Here is a 19,049-nt window from a genome sequence, read left to right as displayed (position 1 = left end):
GCAGTAATACGAGTGATTGAAATTACCATTTAAACCACCAAAGTGGTCCAAGCACAATGAAAACAGTTCATACTTCAAGTCACAATGGGCGCAGCCATCTTGAATTCTGTCTCGGAATTTCGCTCGGTCACCACTGAGTTCAACCGAGATGGCGAGATCGCCGTCCGAGGAAAAGGGGCGTGTTTGTGCGCGTCGCTAGGCAACGTCCTCGGACCTCCGAGACGGATGGATATTAAAACGCACCAAGTCTCCGATGCGAAAACACGAGAGCTTCGAAGGCTGTACCATTAGGGTCAGGGAAGGGGGGGGAGACTATTTTTATATATTAGGTAAAAACATGTAATTTGCCTAAATTAAGTGATATAGATTAAAAAATTAAAAAAAAAACTACGGTGGGCCTTTTCATAGTTTATTTATATATTTTTGTAGTTCAATTATTTAATTATTATCATGATTTTTTTTAACAACCTTAATTTTGGTGCCCCCGCCAGGTACTTGGTGCCGTACGCAGTCTGCGTACTCTGCGATTAGTGAGTGGCGGCCGGCGGGCCTCTGGACGCCTAACGACAAGTTGAATGAAGGCCCCCACCAATAACACAAATGCTTCCGAAAAACGGTCTCAAGAGTGTAAAGACCGAGGTTGCCGAGGATGCCTTTACATGCACGCCACACCGAGGAGTAAAGAGGCCGCAGAGGAACCATGTAGCACGCAATGGGAGGACCGATGGGGTAGAAGTAGAAAGACCTCACACGAGAGGCAAGTATGCTCAAAGCGGTCCCAACACCAGAAGTAGGTCCAGATCTTCTGAACTCAAACAAGTTTCTGGTAGATTAAATTTACTTTGTAGCACTTGTTGGAATCCAGCTGGGCATTTGTCTACAGCACAGACCACAATAAAAGTGAAAAAGGAGTCGGAGCACAAAGTAAACCGTCGCCGTAAAGGCTCGGCGCCGCGTGCTGCTTGCCCAAGGCCCCGACGAGGCGCGAGAGCACACGTACACACTGAGAGAGGCGCCCGGGCTCTGTCTTCCTCCGAGGGGTCACCGGAAACGTACCGCTTGAAATTAGATCTCACCAAAACGTCTAGTATCGGTGGCGATGTGGACGACCTAGTTATAGACAGTATTGGTCGCAAAGTAAAGCCGGATCGATCGGGGAGGTTCAGATCGCTGAGGGCCGCCTGGTGTCAGCCACAGGTCGCAACGGCAGATCCCGCCCGAGTCCTTAAAAGAAAACAAATACATCTCACTGGAATCCCAAGTAAGGTTCATTATGTGCGGTGTCTACCACACTAACGCAATTCTTCAATGTTTCAGAAACAGACAAGTTTAGCTGTAAGCTGTGTTGTGTCTAGGTGAGCAAGTTTACTGACGTTAGCTAACGCTATTATGAAAGTTGCTAACGTATATCTAGAGCTGGTCAATTTTAAAGGTGGAAATGGTAGGTTCTCTTAAATAATATGATTCACGCAAATAAGCATCCAGGCATTTCAACGAAAATGATGAGTGAATTGTATTTAAGTATTATGTGAATGGTCCATGCTTAGCCAAGGCAACACAATCGATTTTGTCTGCTAAAATATAAAGGATTACCCAGTTTGACCGATGTTTTGCTTTTTTGCAGATATTGATGGCCATGGCAGCATGATTAACAGTGAGTTGATAGATATGGACACTAGAGGCCACGGAGAAGTGATAGAGAAACCGCCCAACTCCCCAGCTGGCAGTCCGAGGCATGGTCTAGGGGAGAATATGGCAATTCAAGAGGAAACGACTGACCCCTCGGACAGTGAACCAGAAGACGCAGGATTTTCATGCCAAAGAGCAAGAGTCCATTTGAAGGAAATGTATTGGTCGTGTGCACGCACATACATGCCCTGGCCCTTCTCTAACGGGGGTCCAAAGATTTCCACTCCTCTCTCAAGTCCCAGTGTTGGTGAAAGCGCAACAACCTCCACGCTATTGATTTCTGAACCTGAGGACGGAGGCCTTCTCCCAGCGATGCCTTGTTTCTTGCCACTTGCATTTGCTAACCCAAACAAGGATGCCCCGTCGCCAAACTCCTTGGTTTCCTCGCACGGACATGAGGTCCGTGCTGCTGACGATTCACCATGGCACGATGAAGAAAAGGACATGGATTCATCAAGTTCTACTCATTCCTCCACGCTTTCACAGAATTATGAAACTTTTTCTCCATGTAACTCCAATATTATGACTTCAGAAAAACAAGACACTAGAGAGGTCTTGTTGCACAGTGTTCTAGTGGAACCGTGGTCAAAGATTTACATGGATCCTTCTCTCCCTCGGCCACTGCTCTCTCCTCTCTCCTCACCGACCAAGCCATCCTACACAAGACTCCTGCCAAACCATAGGAGCCAAGAAACCAAAGTTTCTGTTGCGTCCTCTTTGGATTTTAGGACAGACGTTCTCGATGAGATCACGGCCTACGAGAACGATATACTACTCGTTGAAGTGGTCCAGGATGACCCAGATCTGTTTGATAACCTGCCCAAGCAGAGCATGTTAAAACCGGGCCCTGCACTTCAAGGGTCACCTAAAATCCCACCCGGGGGATTCATGTCTCGAGCTGGCAGAGCTTTGTTTGAGGCCAAAAAAAGGTAGTTGTGTTTTCCAATTAGGGTGTGATGCCACAGGCAACAAATATTGTTCGCATTTTTCAAAGATGCTCTCTAAAATGTATTTTTGTTTTACAGAGTTACTTCAGCACCAGTCCAGTTCTACGTGAGATCTTTATTTGCTGATCCAATTGAAGGTATGCCTTGAATTTTCCCTCACAGAGGTTTAAGTTTAAACAGTTTGAACTTAAAGAATTGCTGTGTTATGCGTGTATACTACAGAAGAGAGCGATAGCAGACCGTGGCGTGCCGAACGTTCCACTCCTTCCCCGATGGCAAGCAACAGCTGGCCCACAACCAACCCAGTTGTTGGACCCACAACCAACCCAGTTGTTGGACCCACAACCAACCCAGTTGTTGGACCCACAACCAACCCAGTTGTTGGACCCACAACCAACCCAGTTGTTGGACCCACCACCAACCCAGTTGTTGGACCCACAACCAACCCAGTTGTTGGACCCACAACCAACCCAGTTGTTGGACCCACAACCAACCCAGTTGTTGGACCCACCACCAACCCAGTTGTTGGACCCACCACCAACCCAGTTGTTGGACAGGTGTGTTCAATGGACATTTGACTCAATGTTGTCTATGGTGTGTGTGTGTGTGTATATCAAAGCTGCAAACTTGTCGCTTTTCGGCGACAATCGCCGTTTTCTTGGTCAATTTGGTCATTCACGTGAATCGTGTAGAACCGGAGAGTTTTGTTTTTGGGGGGGGGTCCATAATTGCGAACAATTATTGGATCATTCTTATAATTGACATTTCTCTGGGCCAATCGGAATCTCAGCACTTGCTTCAGAATCTTTCTTATAATTGACATTTCTCTGGGCCAATCGGAATCTTGAAGCACACAGCGCCAACTGAGCTCGCCATTGGATGAGGCGGTCGCCTGGCTACCGCGCATGCGCATGCATGCGGCCAAACAACGCAAGAGAGCTTGCGAAACACTCGTCTTGAGGGGTGTTCCACGAACGGAGGTTTAACAAACGCTGAGTTAACGCTGAACTCTAGGTTGATTTACCCAGTGCCGACTAACCCAGAGTTTTCGGTTCCACAGCAGCGGTTATGCATTAGTTCAACCAACTGGGGGTTGGTTAACACAGGGTTGTGCGCGTCACCGCCAAACCTAAAAAGACGTGATGTATGGATCATGGAAACCCTGATCGAAATGGCGAAACGGGCCGCTTATTTCAATGAAATTGAACTTCAGGTTCTCCTGGGGAGCTATGACGAGGAGAAGGACATTATCACAAGAAAAGGGAACGCTAAAGCCTCTGCAACCCGGAGAACCAAAGCCTGGCAGCGGATCGCTGACCGCGTAAATGCGTTAGTTACGCGTCAAAAGCATGATCGTTAATATTTGAGCCATGAATATATAAATATCACAGTTAAGCATTCTTAAAGATCCTACCACATAACCCCTTTCTTCTAAAAAAAATATGTACTCCGATGGCTTCCAAGCGGTCAGCGGATCAAGTATAAAATAACTTACAAACTGGTAAGCTTTTCCCACCATCGTATTGGTATAAATTTAAATAAGCAATTTTTTTAAGCCAATCGTGAAAAGGCAGACAGTCGGTAGACTGGATCTGGCCCTCAAATTGTCTTGACCCCGGTGGAGGAGCTGTTAATAAACATAAATTCAGGGCGCCCTGGCATGGAGGGGGTACCTGGAGGTACCTACCTCCTCAGAGAGTCAGGGGCCCTACCCCACTGGTTGAATGTAGGTTTTTGTGTTTTCTTGTATTTTAGATTTTTCATGCAAACATGCAAACCATGTGCTTGCCACAGCGCATACTATTCCAAGTGTTTATTTTTTTGGTAACTGGGTAGAAAACCTAAAAGACAATTCATCAACTTCACAGAATAATAATTGTTTTTTGTCTCTCCAATAATAAGTACAAATAATAATAATAAAAAAATAGTGACAGTTGTAAATAAAATATTTTTTATAAGCCTCAAGGATGTTATGACATTGATTTTTGATAAAGTATGCTGAGTTTTGTTAAGTCACGCTCAGACTAGTGTTATTTGTATATTACAATCAAAAAAAAATCCCCCCGTGACACTGTCACCTTTTTTCCTCTGAGGAGTTTGCAGGTCTGGTATATAGTTAAAGGTGACATATTATACCACCAGGTGTGAGTGTGATTAGCCGTTACAAGCCGTTTTAAAAGTCTGCCTCTTCTGACATCACAAGTGGGCATGTCCACCTTGCTGTGTGCACGATAGATCAGTCTACCAGCCAACCCAGTGGACTGTAGCAAATGTTGCTCATCTATCCGTTATACATCTAGGTGGACACACCCACCTATGATGTCAGAAGAGGCAGATTTTTTTTTCAGCTGTTTGTAACAGCTAATGACGCTCTCACCTGGTGGTATAATCACCTTTAAAGTGGCCGGGTTATTTGAGAGAAGTTTAAATGAATCCTTCTCTGTTGGGTTTCTCTTACCACAGCCATATTAACAATTGCATAATAATATGATGCTAGAAAATGCATTTCATGTGAAAAATTAGGCTGATGCTGTTAACTTAATAGCTGAACTCTGAAAACATTTGTTCAAAAGTTTAAAGTTGGAGCTTACTTGAATTCTCTCTCCAAAACAGAACAAATTTGACGCCAACAACAACCAAACCGGGGACACCTCTGATTGGTAAATGCACCAACATATGTGGACGGTGGATAGGCTAGGTTTTTGGTGGTCATCATGTTTTTATTAAATTTTTTCGTAGGCCCCTGACTATTCAGGCAAACAAACCCCTGTTTAATTTGTTTGGATCCAAGGACTGTGACAATGGAGTGGCGCAGCCAGCAGGTTGGTACCTCCAGGTCATTGATTTGGGGTAATGTTCGTAGCAAATTTAGGTTATCTTGTTTTCTTAAATGAGTCCATTTCATTTTTCGTAACGCAAAGTTGAAGGTAAACTGAAGGTAAGACGAGCTTTAGGGCTAGGGGGTTGGGCTGAGTCAAATCACAATTTAGGGTAATGATGGGGGAAAATCCTCATAATGTGAATAGCGAGCCGTATTCCTAAAATGTTTTCCAATATTTACGTCCAGGGTACAGGTTCAATTACGAAATGTATCTCAATTTTCAGTGTAGTTGAATTAATTATTAGGACATTTTGTATTTCCCTTCAAGGGCATAGGTTGAAAATCCGAGAGGACCTGCGGGTTTTAAAGCAGCATCCGTCTACAACTGTAAGTATTCTAGCATGACCATGACACTAGGGCTGGCCCGAATGCCATTTTTCAGGCTTCGAATACTCGTTGGTTTTTCCGAGCGAATATTCGAATACTCGTTCCAGAAAAATACACCATCAAAAACAACATTAATAATCCCTATATACTCCCTGGAACCGATTTTGACAGTATCTGCATATTTAGTTGAAGATTTAATAGCTTTTGAACGTTAATTAGTAGGCCTAAGTAGGTTGAAGTTCCTTAGTTTTTCCCTGTGAAAGCGAACAGATGTTGCTCCGTTCCAAATAAGCTGTTCTCTGCCATCTCAGCCCTTACGGGAGCTTTTCAATTAATCCTGGAACGTGCATCTTTTCAGGGAATTTGTACAATAAATCCGTAACAAATACCGAATATTGATTGTCTTATGTGTCCATATTATATCCATTATATTGACCGGGTATTCCCAAGACGCTCACGCTCTGCAGCAAGCCAGTCACAGTTGATTGGCGCGGCGCTGTACAGCGAACGTAAACAAACAACTAAGCTAAGGTTTTAAGTATTACTTTTCCTCCAGAGATCCCGCTAATGTTGTGTTATAAAGTAAAGGGAAACAAGATATCTATTCTTCCTCCACCACTCTCGCTTGTCTGCTTGGTGTCGCTGACGCTTATAGTTTGCCTCCCTCGCTCTGGTAACGTCACGTACGTGAAAAAAAAAAAAAAACGAAGCTCTGAATACTGATTTAAGCTTCGAATACTAATTTTCCGAACGAGTATTCGAATAATTAGGCCAGCCCTACATGACACAAGCATGTATTGGTCTCGTTTAACATAACCTGCTATAACTGCATTTGTTTATTCAAGCGGGAAATACTTTTGAATGCCTGTGGGACTAATGTTTAGTTTTTTGGCTTGAGATCATAAAAAGAGAAATTTGAAAGGATTTTGCTATTGTATAGCCTACTAGTCTGTCTCCTGGGAACCCAGATCAAAGTTCAAGCTTGATTTAAATCCATGTTTTATGAATATGTTCTATATTTCATGCTTTATATGGCTGCTATATTCCCAATAACCAGGGGTCTTTTATCAAATTTGTAAGAACATACTAATGGCCTGGTTTGGGTGGGTTTCTTTTAGGTTTAAAGCTTTTTGACAAATCCTCAATGATTTGTCACCTTTAGATCGCAGTATAAACTATAGGGGACTCCAGAACACACGAGTTGGACAATTTCAAAACACTTGTTTTGATTTTTTTTTAGCAATTATATGTTGTTATAAAACCCATAATTGCAATACCATTTCCTAAATGCACATTTTTCCAAAATTCCGAAGTCCCAGAGACCAGGTATAATAATTCAATAATGTAACCGTTGACCTCTGCTCTGTACCTCTAGTACTGTAAGTTTTACTTCAGTGAGAAGCAGTCGTGTTACTACAAATTCTGCCGATTCCCACACTCGCCTGTTAATGGGGATGAAAAGGTAAATTGATCTTCATAATGTTCAAATGTGACTTGAAATCTGTTGATGGCTATCATTGTATAAAGCCTCTGGGTTCTTACAAATCTTAAATTGGTCTTGAATTATAAAATGAAAGCACCGTCTCTATTGCTGCTGGTTAGTCTCTTCGAGTTGTTTATTTTTTCATAAAAACTTTCAGTTAAAAATGTATACAAATGGATCAAGGGAAATTATTAGATGTTTGGATATCGGAGCCCCCTAGAGGGCTATGGTTGTCACTTCATACCAGTTTATAAATGGCTTGTGTGCTTTCTTCCTAGTTTTGTATGGAGACTGTCCTACGATTTACCAAGAATCAACTGTGCTTGCAAAAAGCAAGTAAGTTTTCATTCGGTCTAAAGCACTGTGTCGATATCATTAATTGTCCATACTCGGGTGTTTTGGAATTAATTATTTTCTTTTTTCATCACACCACCTCCCCATCCAACGTAAAGCAACATTTTATGATTACATTTGGTTAATTGGTTATATTACTAATTATAGGAGGTCTGTGGGAGAATGTTTAACCGTATATGAAATTGAGAAAAGCTAAGATTTCTCCTAATTATTAAATAATGGCATTCTCTGTGGTTTTTCAGACAAAGCACGCAGTGTGAAAAAACTCTTGGCTCTCGTTACTTGTGATCAGCATTTAAAATGATGTACTACAGGGACTAAATAATAAATCTAGGATGAATCGACCAATCTATTAGCATTAATTACAGAGGAATTCACCAACAATTAAAATAACCATTGCATTCCTATGATTGAGTCATTCAGTAATGTTGGTTTCCATTGCTGTTAATCCAACAGCTAAAAACAATCCCCCCCCCCCCCCCCCTCGGGTCTCTCACCCCCCCAGGTACTGTGTTCGTAGAGTACTACCAGAAGAACTCTCCTGGGGTGTTTTTCTCCCACCATGTGATGACGTGTCTTCTGTGGTCGCTGCTCAAGGCTGGCCGCTTCACAAGCATCCTCTCAGTCCTCAACCGCGTCGTCGCACACCAGATCCCAGTGAGATGTTCCAGCCGCTCAGTGTGCTGTTGTATATTTTCAAGCAATTACTTTTCTCTAGTCATTGTATGAATACAGTTACTTGTGAATGAATGGGTTCACTTTAGCTTTATGCACTCGACATGGCGACGAGTGCGACGGAAATAGTTTGAAACAGTTGAGATGGACAATTAGGTTGACCACTTTCTTCTGGACCCTGTAAAAAAATTCAATATTTTAGTTAATAGAAAGACGACGAGTATAACTTGTATGTCCTGTCTCCCAAAGAGATGTCTGTTTCTTTTAAGAGGAAATCAGTGAATTCGAGGGCAATTTCATACAGACTTCCATGCAAATTTTGATATTGATTCCCTTTGGACTCTAGAGAGTGTAGCTATGTTAACCGACGGTTAATGTAGCTAAATGGCACCAATACTCGTGCCTCAATTCTCACGACACTGTTCCTTGTCCCTCCCTTTCCTACCGCGTGACCCTTTTCCTTTTCTCCGGAGACCAGCCGGTACCAGAGTTCCTGCTGGAGCTCTTCAACGTTGTGCGAGAACAGGACCTCAATGCAATCCTACCTGAACTCACAAGGATCACATCTCAGGTACCGTGCCACGCAGCTCGTTTTCTGTCTGCTTGAACGAGCTGCATTCTTTCGTTCTTTGTACTGAAGGTTTTCCCTCCCCCGGCCCCTGCCACCGTCAACGTGGTAACATTTGCGATCTCCCAGATTTCAATGTCGGCCCTGCCGGCGAGCATGGACAATGCCCAGATGAGTCCCGATATCCACGGCAACACTCTATTGGTGACGGCAGGCATGTGAGTGCAACGTCCACACACTGTCCCTCCGCTCTCAAATCACCATTCAATAATCACGGCCAAGTGACATTGTAAAAATTATAGTTCTGTACTTCAAAGGTTCTCCCCCCCACTCACCACCACCACCCCAAGCAATGGCTTCCCTGAAAGTCTGGACCTGGCCAACACCCTTGTGGAAGTGGAGGTTTGTTTTGAGGCCACACGCCATTGCACCATGGTTGGAATTTAAAGGCCTACGTGCAGGTTAACCGGAAGTTTTGATTTATGGGTACATAAAGCACTCAAAATATGTTTATCATTTATAAAATGTCTCCAAAATAGTGTTAAATTCCAGTAGTAGTTAAATTCCAGTTTTTGGCAGTAACAGGTTTTTTCTAACGCCATTCGGCGATGACGTCACGTTGGGGAGACGTGATGGAAGGTAGCCTCAGCCTAGTGCTAGAACTATGGCGTCTTAAGACGTGGCAAGAACTAGGGCTGGGCGATATGGGCCAAAATGAATATCTCGATATTTTTTTACTATATCTCGATACACGATATATATCTCGATATATTTTGAATCTCCTCTAGAGCACATCATAAATGCTCGATTCAACCATGTCTGGCATAATGTTACGTCAGTAATAATTCTAGTATTACTGAAACATAAGTCTGCATGTAGATTACATGAAACAACATATTGTTTAAACTCATCAGTGCTTTCTATTGGAACAATTTAGAACTTGCACATAAGAAAAGGAAAATCACAGCAAGTTAGATTTACCAACACAGCATTTATTCAAACCGTTAATTATTTATTAACAGTTTGAATAATAATTATTATATATACACTGCCAGACGAAGGATCCAGTGCTATTCTTTTTCGAAACCAAATCCTCAGTTTCCATCCTTTTTTCTCTTTCTGGCTGTTCTCACTCACCAGTCGGAGGTACACGCACCTACAGCAGCGCGCCTTCCAGACTACGTCACACACGCGCGTCCATGAGAATCTCGTGGACTCGCAATGGGCGGGGGGAGTGAGTTTAGAGAGCCACCGGAAATAGCGAGAGAAGGGAACGCTGTGCGTTAAACAAACCCCGAGAAGCCCAATCCCTATGAGAGCTCCCCACGCTACGGCCATCAGGAGGCGCACAGAGCTTTTATCCGTGATATTATATAACCAATTATATTATATTATATATTATTATATATAGAGCTCCGGGAGTCGCAAACGGCAACAATCACTTTCTCCTCCGTGCTGCAGTTCACCCCGGACTGCACTGCACCGAGTTTGACGGTTGAACGCTGGTTGGCTGTTACGTTACACATGTCACTCAGTGGCCACGCTGTTGAACGCTGATTGGCAGATACGCGTCTCTACGTTCACTTTGTATGAGATCTTGTCGCCCCGTCGCGTGAAAGCACAACGAGTATGCCGGCGGCGGCAAAAAGAAACATTGCGTCCCAATTTATATTCGATGTTCGCGATATGGGCATTTTATACATCCCCTGGAGAACATCTCGCGATACATCGCATATATTCGATATATCGCCCAGCCCTAGCAAGAACCATAAATAACATGTATGATGGCCCACAGCAGTATAATCTCGAATCTGTTGAGAGGGCGAATGAGGAATTGCTGAGAACTGATGGCGGTCAAAGCCAATTAAATGCATGGTCAGAGGAGAATGAGTGGAGAGTTGCTATCATTTAGCAACGCAGCAACGAGCGCTGGAGCTAGCTAATGAACAGCAGTGCATACAATAACGACAGTTTTATTTATTTTTAATGTCAGTGAATAGCGCCGAGTGTAAGTCAACGTTTTTCTTTGTATCTAGTGACGGCGATTATGTCGTTCAGATTAGTACCGGTAAACTTAGTCAGAATATCTAGAAATAGAAGGCATAATGCTAGCTATTTGGGATGGGTCGGTCGCGACCGATTCGTTCACAACGAACGAATCCCGAACGTGAACGACAAGAACTTGTTCCCCAAAACAAGAAGAACTGGTTCTTTGATTATTATTTTTTTATATAAAACAAAAATATGGTCGGAATCGGAATCTCAGCACTTGCTTCAGAATCTTTCTTATAATTGACATTTCTCTGGGCCAATCGGAATCTTGAAGCACACAGCGCCAACTGAGCTCGCCATTGGATGAGACGGTCGCCTGGCTACCGCGCATGCGCACGCGGCCAAACAACGCAAGAGAGCTTGCGAAACACTCGTCCAGAGGGGTGTTCCACAAACGGAGGTTTAACAAACACTGAGTTAACGCTGAACTCTAGGTTGATTTACCCTGTGCGCCGACTAACGCCTCGTGCCCACTACCTCCGTCCGTTGACTGATCCCCATTGACTTTGAATGGGGACGGACGCGCAATGCATTGTGGATCCGTCCGTTCCGTTGGAGCCTTCGGCTCCGTCAAAAAGTTGAAAAATGTTCAACTTTTTCGGCAGCGACGGATCCGTAATTTAATCAGATCGCGTATGCAAATTTAAGCACTGTGACGCGACTCGGGCTCTGACGATACTGGAAAGCGGGTCATCTTGCATCGCAACAAGCAGGAAGAAGCGGGAAGAACCCGGCGAAGCGATTTGATTGGCTGACGGATGCCTCTGCAAAGACTACTCCCCCATCCGTCAGCCACGCCTTCCCACGTCCGTTGACTGACGGTGCAGTGGGCATGTAGGGTAACCCAGAGTTTTCGGTTCCACAGCAGCGGTTATGCATTAGTTCAATCAACTCAATCAACTTTTTTGACCACTGGGATGCTGACGGCGTTTCCCGCCATTTTTTTTTTTTTCTTTGGCGGCCCTCAGTCAAATTTTGGGTTCCTAAATTGGCCCTCAGTTGTCAAAACTTTGAGAACCCCTGGTCTGGTAGGACCAGGCTAGTAAAGTTGTGCATTACAATGCAAACACGACAATAATTGAGAGCAATCAACTGAATAAACGGCAGGTATAGCCTATCGGACACTCAATCAGTGCACTTGCAAATGAGTGCCTGCAAGTATGACCGATCGTGGTGCGACATTATTTAACCATCAATCTACCGTAAATACGACCAGACAGATGTACATTGAACACATACACAAAGCACATCGTCCAACCCGGCGGATGCTGACAGACGGCCCACAACAAGCCAAACATCACCGCGGCGGGTGTGCTCTCTCACTCTCACACGCCCGTACACAATCCCTCCCAATTTATCCAACTCCAAGGCTAGGCTGCTTCACTAAGACCACAACTAACCACAAGGCTTTCATAACCATGCAGGTTGCCGGAAAGGACACACGCACAGTCGCACACACTCATCTTATGCAAAACAATCTGTTTTATCATCAGTCACTGCAAATATTTAAAGACTAGCCTCTTACATAAGTTAGAATGGACCCAAAGTATGTGATTGATACAGTCTGGTTTAGCTTTCAATTGCTATCCATTTTTAGTATGACTTCTCAACATTGCGTCTTTCTTGTGTTAGGCGCACATGGCTAATTTGAATACGTGCACAGGACTGTCTGGCCCCGCAAGGCAAATAATAGAACATATTTAATTATCTTTCTATCTGTATCCATCTATCTATCTATCAACGCATGTGTCCAGTTTTAATGTGATGTATTTTGTGTATGTTCAGTCAGACATGTTGTCTCCCTTGTTCTGTGTGGTCTTGCAGGCTATACTGTGTGAGCCGAATCACCAAAATGAATTCCCGATGATTGTGTCGTTTGGTATTAATTAAAGACTTGACTAGGCTATCTATCTATCTAGGCTTATAATTAACAATTATTCGCCGAAGGCGAAGTGAATAGTGGGGAATAGCCCCCGAGACCGAAGGTTTATTTGTTATTAGCGGACATTTTGCGATGAAAACAATATCGAGTTTGGGATGTCAATCATGGGATATTGCCCAATATCCCGAGATAGCGAACCAATCAAATTGCGCCATCTTATGAGGTTCCCGTGTAGCATTTACTAACTGTATATAATATCGATGTATTTATCTATATCTGTATAACCTGCTGAACACTCTCTTACTAGTCTCTACTCTCAATGCGGCTTTGCTCCGTGTCTCCCCAACGTGACGTCATGCAATGCATTCTGGGGAAAATGAGAATCAATAGCAAACCGCTAAAACAGTACCTACCTTTTCGTATTACATTCCCTTTTGTGATACCTAACAACATTAAATACAATAAATAACGGTTTAAATCTTTATTACCAACAAGCAAATTGCACAAATTCGTTGGAAAATAAACCCTGCAACGCAGTCTTTAAATAGGCGCCCGCTGTCTGTGAGGTCCCCCAGGCGTGCCGGGGTCATGGTGTGATTGTGTCCCCTGTGTCTCCGCCGTCCTGTCTCCTCAGCTCTGCATCAAGCTGGAGAACTGGCCACGGCTGGGCTCGGTGTTCAGGAGGGTGTGCCAGTCCGGACTGCGCCCCTTGGACCTGGAGCAGCTCAGCGGGCGCATCACCGTAGCCCTCCTGTCCGAGGCCAGCGGCAAACTGGCCATTCCCTTCGCCGTCTTCACGGACATGGGTAACGATGGGTTTCCTGCAGATTTGGCCCTCGGAATATTCCGTTCACTCTGACGATCGCGAAGATTAATGTTTAAAATGGTCCAAGATACCCTCTCCTCCCAGCTGCCGTGCTGGTGTGGGACTGAAAGAGTTTTGGTAGATGACTGTCCCTTTTCCACTGTGACTGGGCCCCACAATCCCTACTTGCAACTAATATGCAGACAACAAGCTTTAAACAGTGTACGTGTTGGCACTGGTTAAACGACTGGTTGCGACACCTAAACGCTCTTGCATCGGTGTTCCTGAGTCCTACAAGGTGTGCTCTAGCAACACGGGGCACACTGAGGGCGCACTCACACTAGGCAAGTTTGCCTGTTCCGTGCTGCAGGAAGATTCAGTGAATCGCTTGCTGCCATTGTGTAAAATGATTGTTGTGGGGAAGAAGGGCATGGACCTATAAAGAAAGAAGGGTCGCGCAAGGACTACGTCCTCCAGCTCACGTTGCGTATCCGCTCGTGTACGCGTGTCATCTCATTAACATCTGTACTTTGGCCACGGCACAGCTCTCCCAAGTGTGCTGGAATCGGATGGCGTGGTCATACTAACCAAACGTTCGAGACTTAAGAATGCAAATAAGCTCGAACACTAGTGTGAGTGGCCCCTCATAGTCTTAATATTAATGCAAGCCACTTCAATGTTTTTAATGTGACATTTTGTATGTTTGTTTCTCCTGTCTGTTTCAGTCTCACAGGAGGGCATCGATGACCTCATGAAGACCACCCTTGGTCGAATAGGGGTCTCCCTCATGCTTAGATACTACAAAACCCACCAGTGGGAGAAGGTAGTGTGTCTGTGTACAATAAGCATATGCATAAGCACATAATGACAATTGTATGCCCTTGCATGTGCATCGGGTGTTTTTTAAATCCCCTGCTCTGAAAATACTATAGGAACCTGTTAGAAAAGAGTCTGTTTAATTCAAATGATACCTCCAACTGGCTCTTCGTCTCCGCTTCTTCTTCCATGACTGCCAAGTGCTTTTCAATGGACCTTTTGGAAAAAGGTATTTATAAATCCCAGTTAAACTAGAGCTCCCTGTAAATACTAGTGGTGAAACGGATCAGTGTGTCCACGGTTCGGTTCAGATAACCGTTTTGGGCCTCGGTTTCGGATACGGTTCGGATTAGGATCATGTCCGTGATAGTAAAAAGGCGGACTTTTTCTTCGAAGATGAGCCCAGATCTTTTCTAGCTGTTCCACTCACATTAATAGTTGGGTGGCTGCGGCGAAGGTGTCCTGCCATATTCGAAGTGCTACCTGAGGAGTAAACGAAGGTCGAGAAACAGTGTTTGCATACTGTCCTTTGCTTGTCAACTGTCTTTTTCCCCTGATCATCGCACTCCACACTAAAACCGAAATGATCCCACACGGCTGACTTTAATGAGGCTGGTGCTTCCTCAAATTTCCTCTTATTGTCATTTCCATTCATCTTTTCCATTCATAAATTGTCATGGACCGCTTAAAGTTTAAAGCCCAGTTTGTTTTGAACGCTGACAGGCTGAAGGGAGGGGCGGGAAAAGTCTCATTGGCTCGGGCAGCACTGGAGAGAATGCATTCCGCTGGGTCCTAAACACCCTTTTGTATCGGACGTAGGCTACAGTAGGCAAAATACGCTACATAAGGCAATGCCTTCATGAAACCGAAATCCGCGGATCTCCAGAATGCTCCGAACTGTGGTAAACGAACCGAACGGATTCGGATACAATTCGAATCCGCTGCAGGCCTAGTAAATACATGTATTTGCGTCCCCATCTATCTGTGAGCAGGGTCGGCGAGTGGTGGAGATTCTGTCCAGCATTCAGGTTGCCTTCTCGACTCTGAAAGTCTTCTTTTGCAACAAGCGCGCTGTTTCTCGCTGCTCCCTGATCACCGTGGCTTCCAAGCTCTTCCTGCGGAGCGGCAGCATAGAGGGTGCGCTCAACACACTCAGAGGTAAATATGTGCCCAAGTATGGAGGAGAGATTGTTATAGAAAGGATGTCCACATAAACTAATTTGCCTGGGTGTCATTTCTGATAAAAACTTAGTCTAAACTACCCTTGGGAAGGATTTGTTTGTGGTGGGTATGACGGTGCCTTGTAAAGTTTGACTTAACAAGTCAAACTTAAGTTAAACTTTGTCCATTGGACAAACCACAAGCACGAGAGGTGTTGCCTGTCAGGGGCCTGCCGTCCACCACTGGTTGGGTCTGTTGTTTGTTGCAGACAATGAGTGGTTCCTGGCCTCCTGCTCGTGGCCCTGTAGGCCCGAGGACCTGGAGGAACGCACCCATCTGCTGCTGCGGCTGGCAGAGAGCACGGCCCAAAGGGACGCTCTGGAGATCCTCTCAAACCTCCCGGGCCTCAAAGAGCCCAACGGTGAGGGAGAAACCCCCAAGATATGATGATGGTGCCCAGGACGTTATTGACGTTTCAAAAAAAAAATATATATATATATCATAAACATGAATTCAAGTAAAATTGAAGAACATTATCACTGCATTCATAAATCTGTAAAAATGTATCGAGTCTAACTGTTCTGTCAGCGTATTCAAAAAGCAGCTAGTTCTTATGTATTTGTATTTTCCCAAGCCTCCCCACCTGAAACCATGCCTCAAACCATGCAAAGAACACCTCCAATGTCCTCCCCTCCCTGCAGAGTCTGTGGACATCTCCCAGTACGGAGCCGTGTTCAACGCTCACCTGCAGGAGTGCATGGCGAAACGGATGCTGCCCATGGCGTCAGACGTGGCGGAGCTGATGCTGTGCAAGCAGCTGGAGGTGCAGGCGGGCCTGCTGCAGACCCTCCTCAGCAAACTGGGCAAGCAAAGCCCCTGGCACCGCGCGCGGGAAATATTTGTCCGTAAGTCTCTCCAAGCACGTACCAATCGGTGTAAGATTTCTACATTTTTGATCGTGTCACATTGTGTATTTTGAATGTGCCGCTGGCGTAATGGAGGTCAGGTTGGGGACCTGCCCTCAATAATGGTAGCCGGAACACTTAATCTTCATCTTCATGATGAACTTCTGACACATCAGAGGCAGCCCCTCTTGTTTGTTTACCCATAGAGTTCCTCAGTCGTCACATTAAACCCGCCGTCTAATAGATGGAACGGTTGTGATGGCCCTACCCGGGCCAGGTGTACAGGAAATCTGGGAGGGAGGGAATCCGGACGCATATGCCACAGCAAATAAATCATGCGCTCGCAGACTTGTCTAGTTTCCAGGCTATCATTATCAAAGGCATTATTTAAAAAATGTTTTCTTTGGGCAACAAATAAATATAATTAAAAGGTTTCTTGATGAAGTAAATTGCAGTTTAGAGCTGATGGCTTCACTGCTTCAGTTATAGCAATAAAAACGGCATGCATTGAGACGACATGAACACAGTTGATCAACCTAGCAAAAGCATGAGGCGCTGTCTCTTTAATGGGGAGACATGCATGACCTTGGCCTCAACCTGCAACGGTCTGGGGGGCAGGTGCGCTGAACGCCGGCTACTACCCCGAAGTGGCCGCGTCTCGGGGCCTTCAGTCCCTGTGCGTCCCCCCGACCCTGGGAGAGATGGAGATGGCTCTCTGCCTCGAGATGCTCATGTCCACCAACCTCTCCTTGGAGCTCCAACCGGCGGTCCTCTGCATCACCGTCCAACGGTAGTGTGTGTGTGTGTGTGTGTGTTTTTTATTGGTCATATAACAAGGTATGAAAAGTGGCAATACCTGCAGAGATTGTGCAACATTAAAAAAATACGATATATTAAAACAAGCCCCATGTAGAATAACTAAAAAATTTAAATCTGCAAAAAAAAACCTATAGAGGTATTCTGCACACTATATTGGATAGAGATAATTAAAGTATCAGTCGGAGGACGGTAACACCCCCTCTCCCTCCGACCAGGAGCGTCACCTGTGAGAGGGTTTACCTGTCGGCCAGCAACCGGCTCCTCTCGGCGGCGGCCGTCCTCCAGCCCCGGCTGACGCTTCACTACACCGCCAACAACTCCTCCCAGGAGCATGAGTTCACGCTGGACACGCCCTCGGCGCGCACCTGGCTCAAGCAAAACCGCTCGTGGGCCAGCGGGATGTGGAGCCGCCTCTCCTAGCGGTCACCCCAGCTGGCACCTCCCCTTCCACTGCCCCGCCCGCGGCCACGCTCGCCGGTCAAACCCCTCCTCGACGTACTCTCATTCCGAGCCGGGAGAAGGCGCCTGCATCCCCCCTACGAGGGCCCCAGGAGTACCAGACACGGAGTCATGGTATTAAAGAAGATGAATGAAGGATTGTGTGTTAGGCCGAGGACTTTGCTGCGTATTTGATACCTGGTCGTGCAGCATGAAATGGTTTCCTTTATTTGGATTTATTTCGTCTTTTACAATTATTTTCCATAACCAATATGGATTCCTTGTTTTCATTTGCTGTTAAAGGTTGCATAGTTATGTGTAATGTAATAAACAGAGTTGGTTCATGTTTATGCATATTTGTTTTAAGGTTACCTTTAGAATTCTGTTGAATACACTGCTGTGACAGTTCACTAATCCTGGCTTCTTTTGTAGGACGGTTTTTTAATAAACGTATTCAATTCATTGTTTTTCGTCATTACCTCATTGTTTTAAACAAATCTTGTATGTTGCATGTTATAATTGAGGGAACATACAACAGATTTTAGAGCAACATGCTCATATGATTCGTGTTTACTCGGCATCCAATGCATGCATATCGGCAACAGCTTCAAGACTCCGCTAGATGGTGGACAACAACAAGCATGTTTTCAAACAATTACAACTTTTTTTACAAACAATGGCAATTACCTGAAATGCTGTCGACACCATATTTAACCTTTTTAGCCTGCATCATAACTTTCCTGCAATCATTACTACCACCTCCATACATAAAAGGGGCGATAATAACTACCTAATTAAGAAGCCTCATGACAACATCCATGACACCTTCATTAGCCCGCGTTGTTTACAGTCCCATCATCTGTGCCAGCCCCCGTTAAAAAGTCAGTCTTCTGCGTGGTTATGGAGCTGCTGAAAAGGTAAATTGTTCAATGGACCTCGTGGAGGGGGAAGTTAACACACGGAGCCCAGAGCTATTCAGGGGAAAATCTTTGTAAATGGCTTTGGCAGACCCAAATCAACGTCATCGTGGACTAATATGGGCTGAACATGGCCGTGACACCTTCATCAGTGTCACGAGGCAAGGCAGGAGTAATGGCAACGCTTCATGCTACTCCATAAAATATTCCTTTATTTACTTAACCACGTGAAAAAGCGATCGTGTCTGCTGTGCTGTTATCACAAGATTCTCATCGTTCAGACATGTCAAACCTTTAAATTATGCTCCTCGCAATTCCTAAAACTACGTG

The 19,049-nt window shown here is 44.8% G+C and overlaps 1 protein-coding gene across 3 annotated transcripts; it reads left to right on the top strand.

Annotated features, from left to right (window-relative positions):
- Positions 1-396: 396 nt before the first annotated feature.
- On the top strand, positions 397-18,265 carry topaz1 (testis and ovary specific TOPAZ 1). 3 transcript variants are annotated; one of them, XM_060043483.1, is made up of 20 exons: positions 397-1,261; positions 1,625-2,618; positions 2,715-2,773; positions 2,859-3,193; positions 5,250-5,296; positions 5,376-5,458; positions 5,786-5,844; positions 7,220-7,306; positions 7,606-7,663; positions 8,187-8,338; positions 8,835-8,927; positions 9,054-9,142; positions 9,227-9,326; positions 13,493-13,664; positions 14,389-14,486; positions 15,472-15,637; positions 15,909-16,061; positions 16,342-16,545; positions 17,164-17,335; positions 17,580-18,265. In XM_060043483.1, exons 1-20 carry the CDS (start codon positions 601-603, stop codon positions 17,782-17,784), a joined length of 3,987 nt encoding a protein of 1,328 aa, XP_059899466.1. In that variant the 5' UTR covers positions 397-600; the 3' UTR covers positions 17,785-18,265. The 3 variants fall into 3 exon arrangements, with proteins under 3 accessions (XP_059899466.1, XP_059899468.1, XP_059899467.1); XM_060043485.1 differs by having other exon boundaries at positions 397-1,355; XM_060043484.1 differs by having other exon boundaries at positions 399-1,261; positions 9,242-9,326.
- The last annotated feature ends 784 nt before the right edge of the window (positions 18,266-19,049 follow it).

The sequence above is a fragment of the Gadus macrocephalus genome, chromosome 22, assembly GCF_031168955.1.
Source record: "Gadus macrocephalus chromosome 22, ASM3116895v1".
Taxonomy (NCBI): Eukaryota; Metazoa; Chordata; class Actinopteri; order Gadiformes; family Gadidae; genus Gadus; species Gadus macrocephalus.
This window is presented reverse-complemented; position numbering and strand designations above follow the sequence as displayed.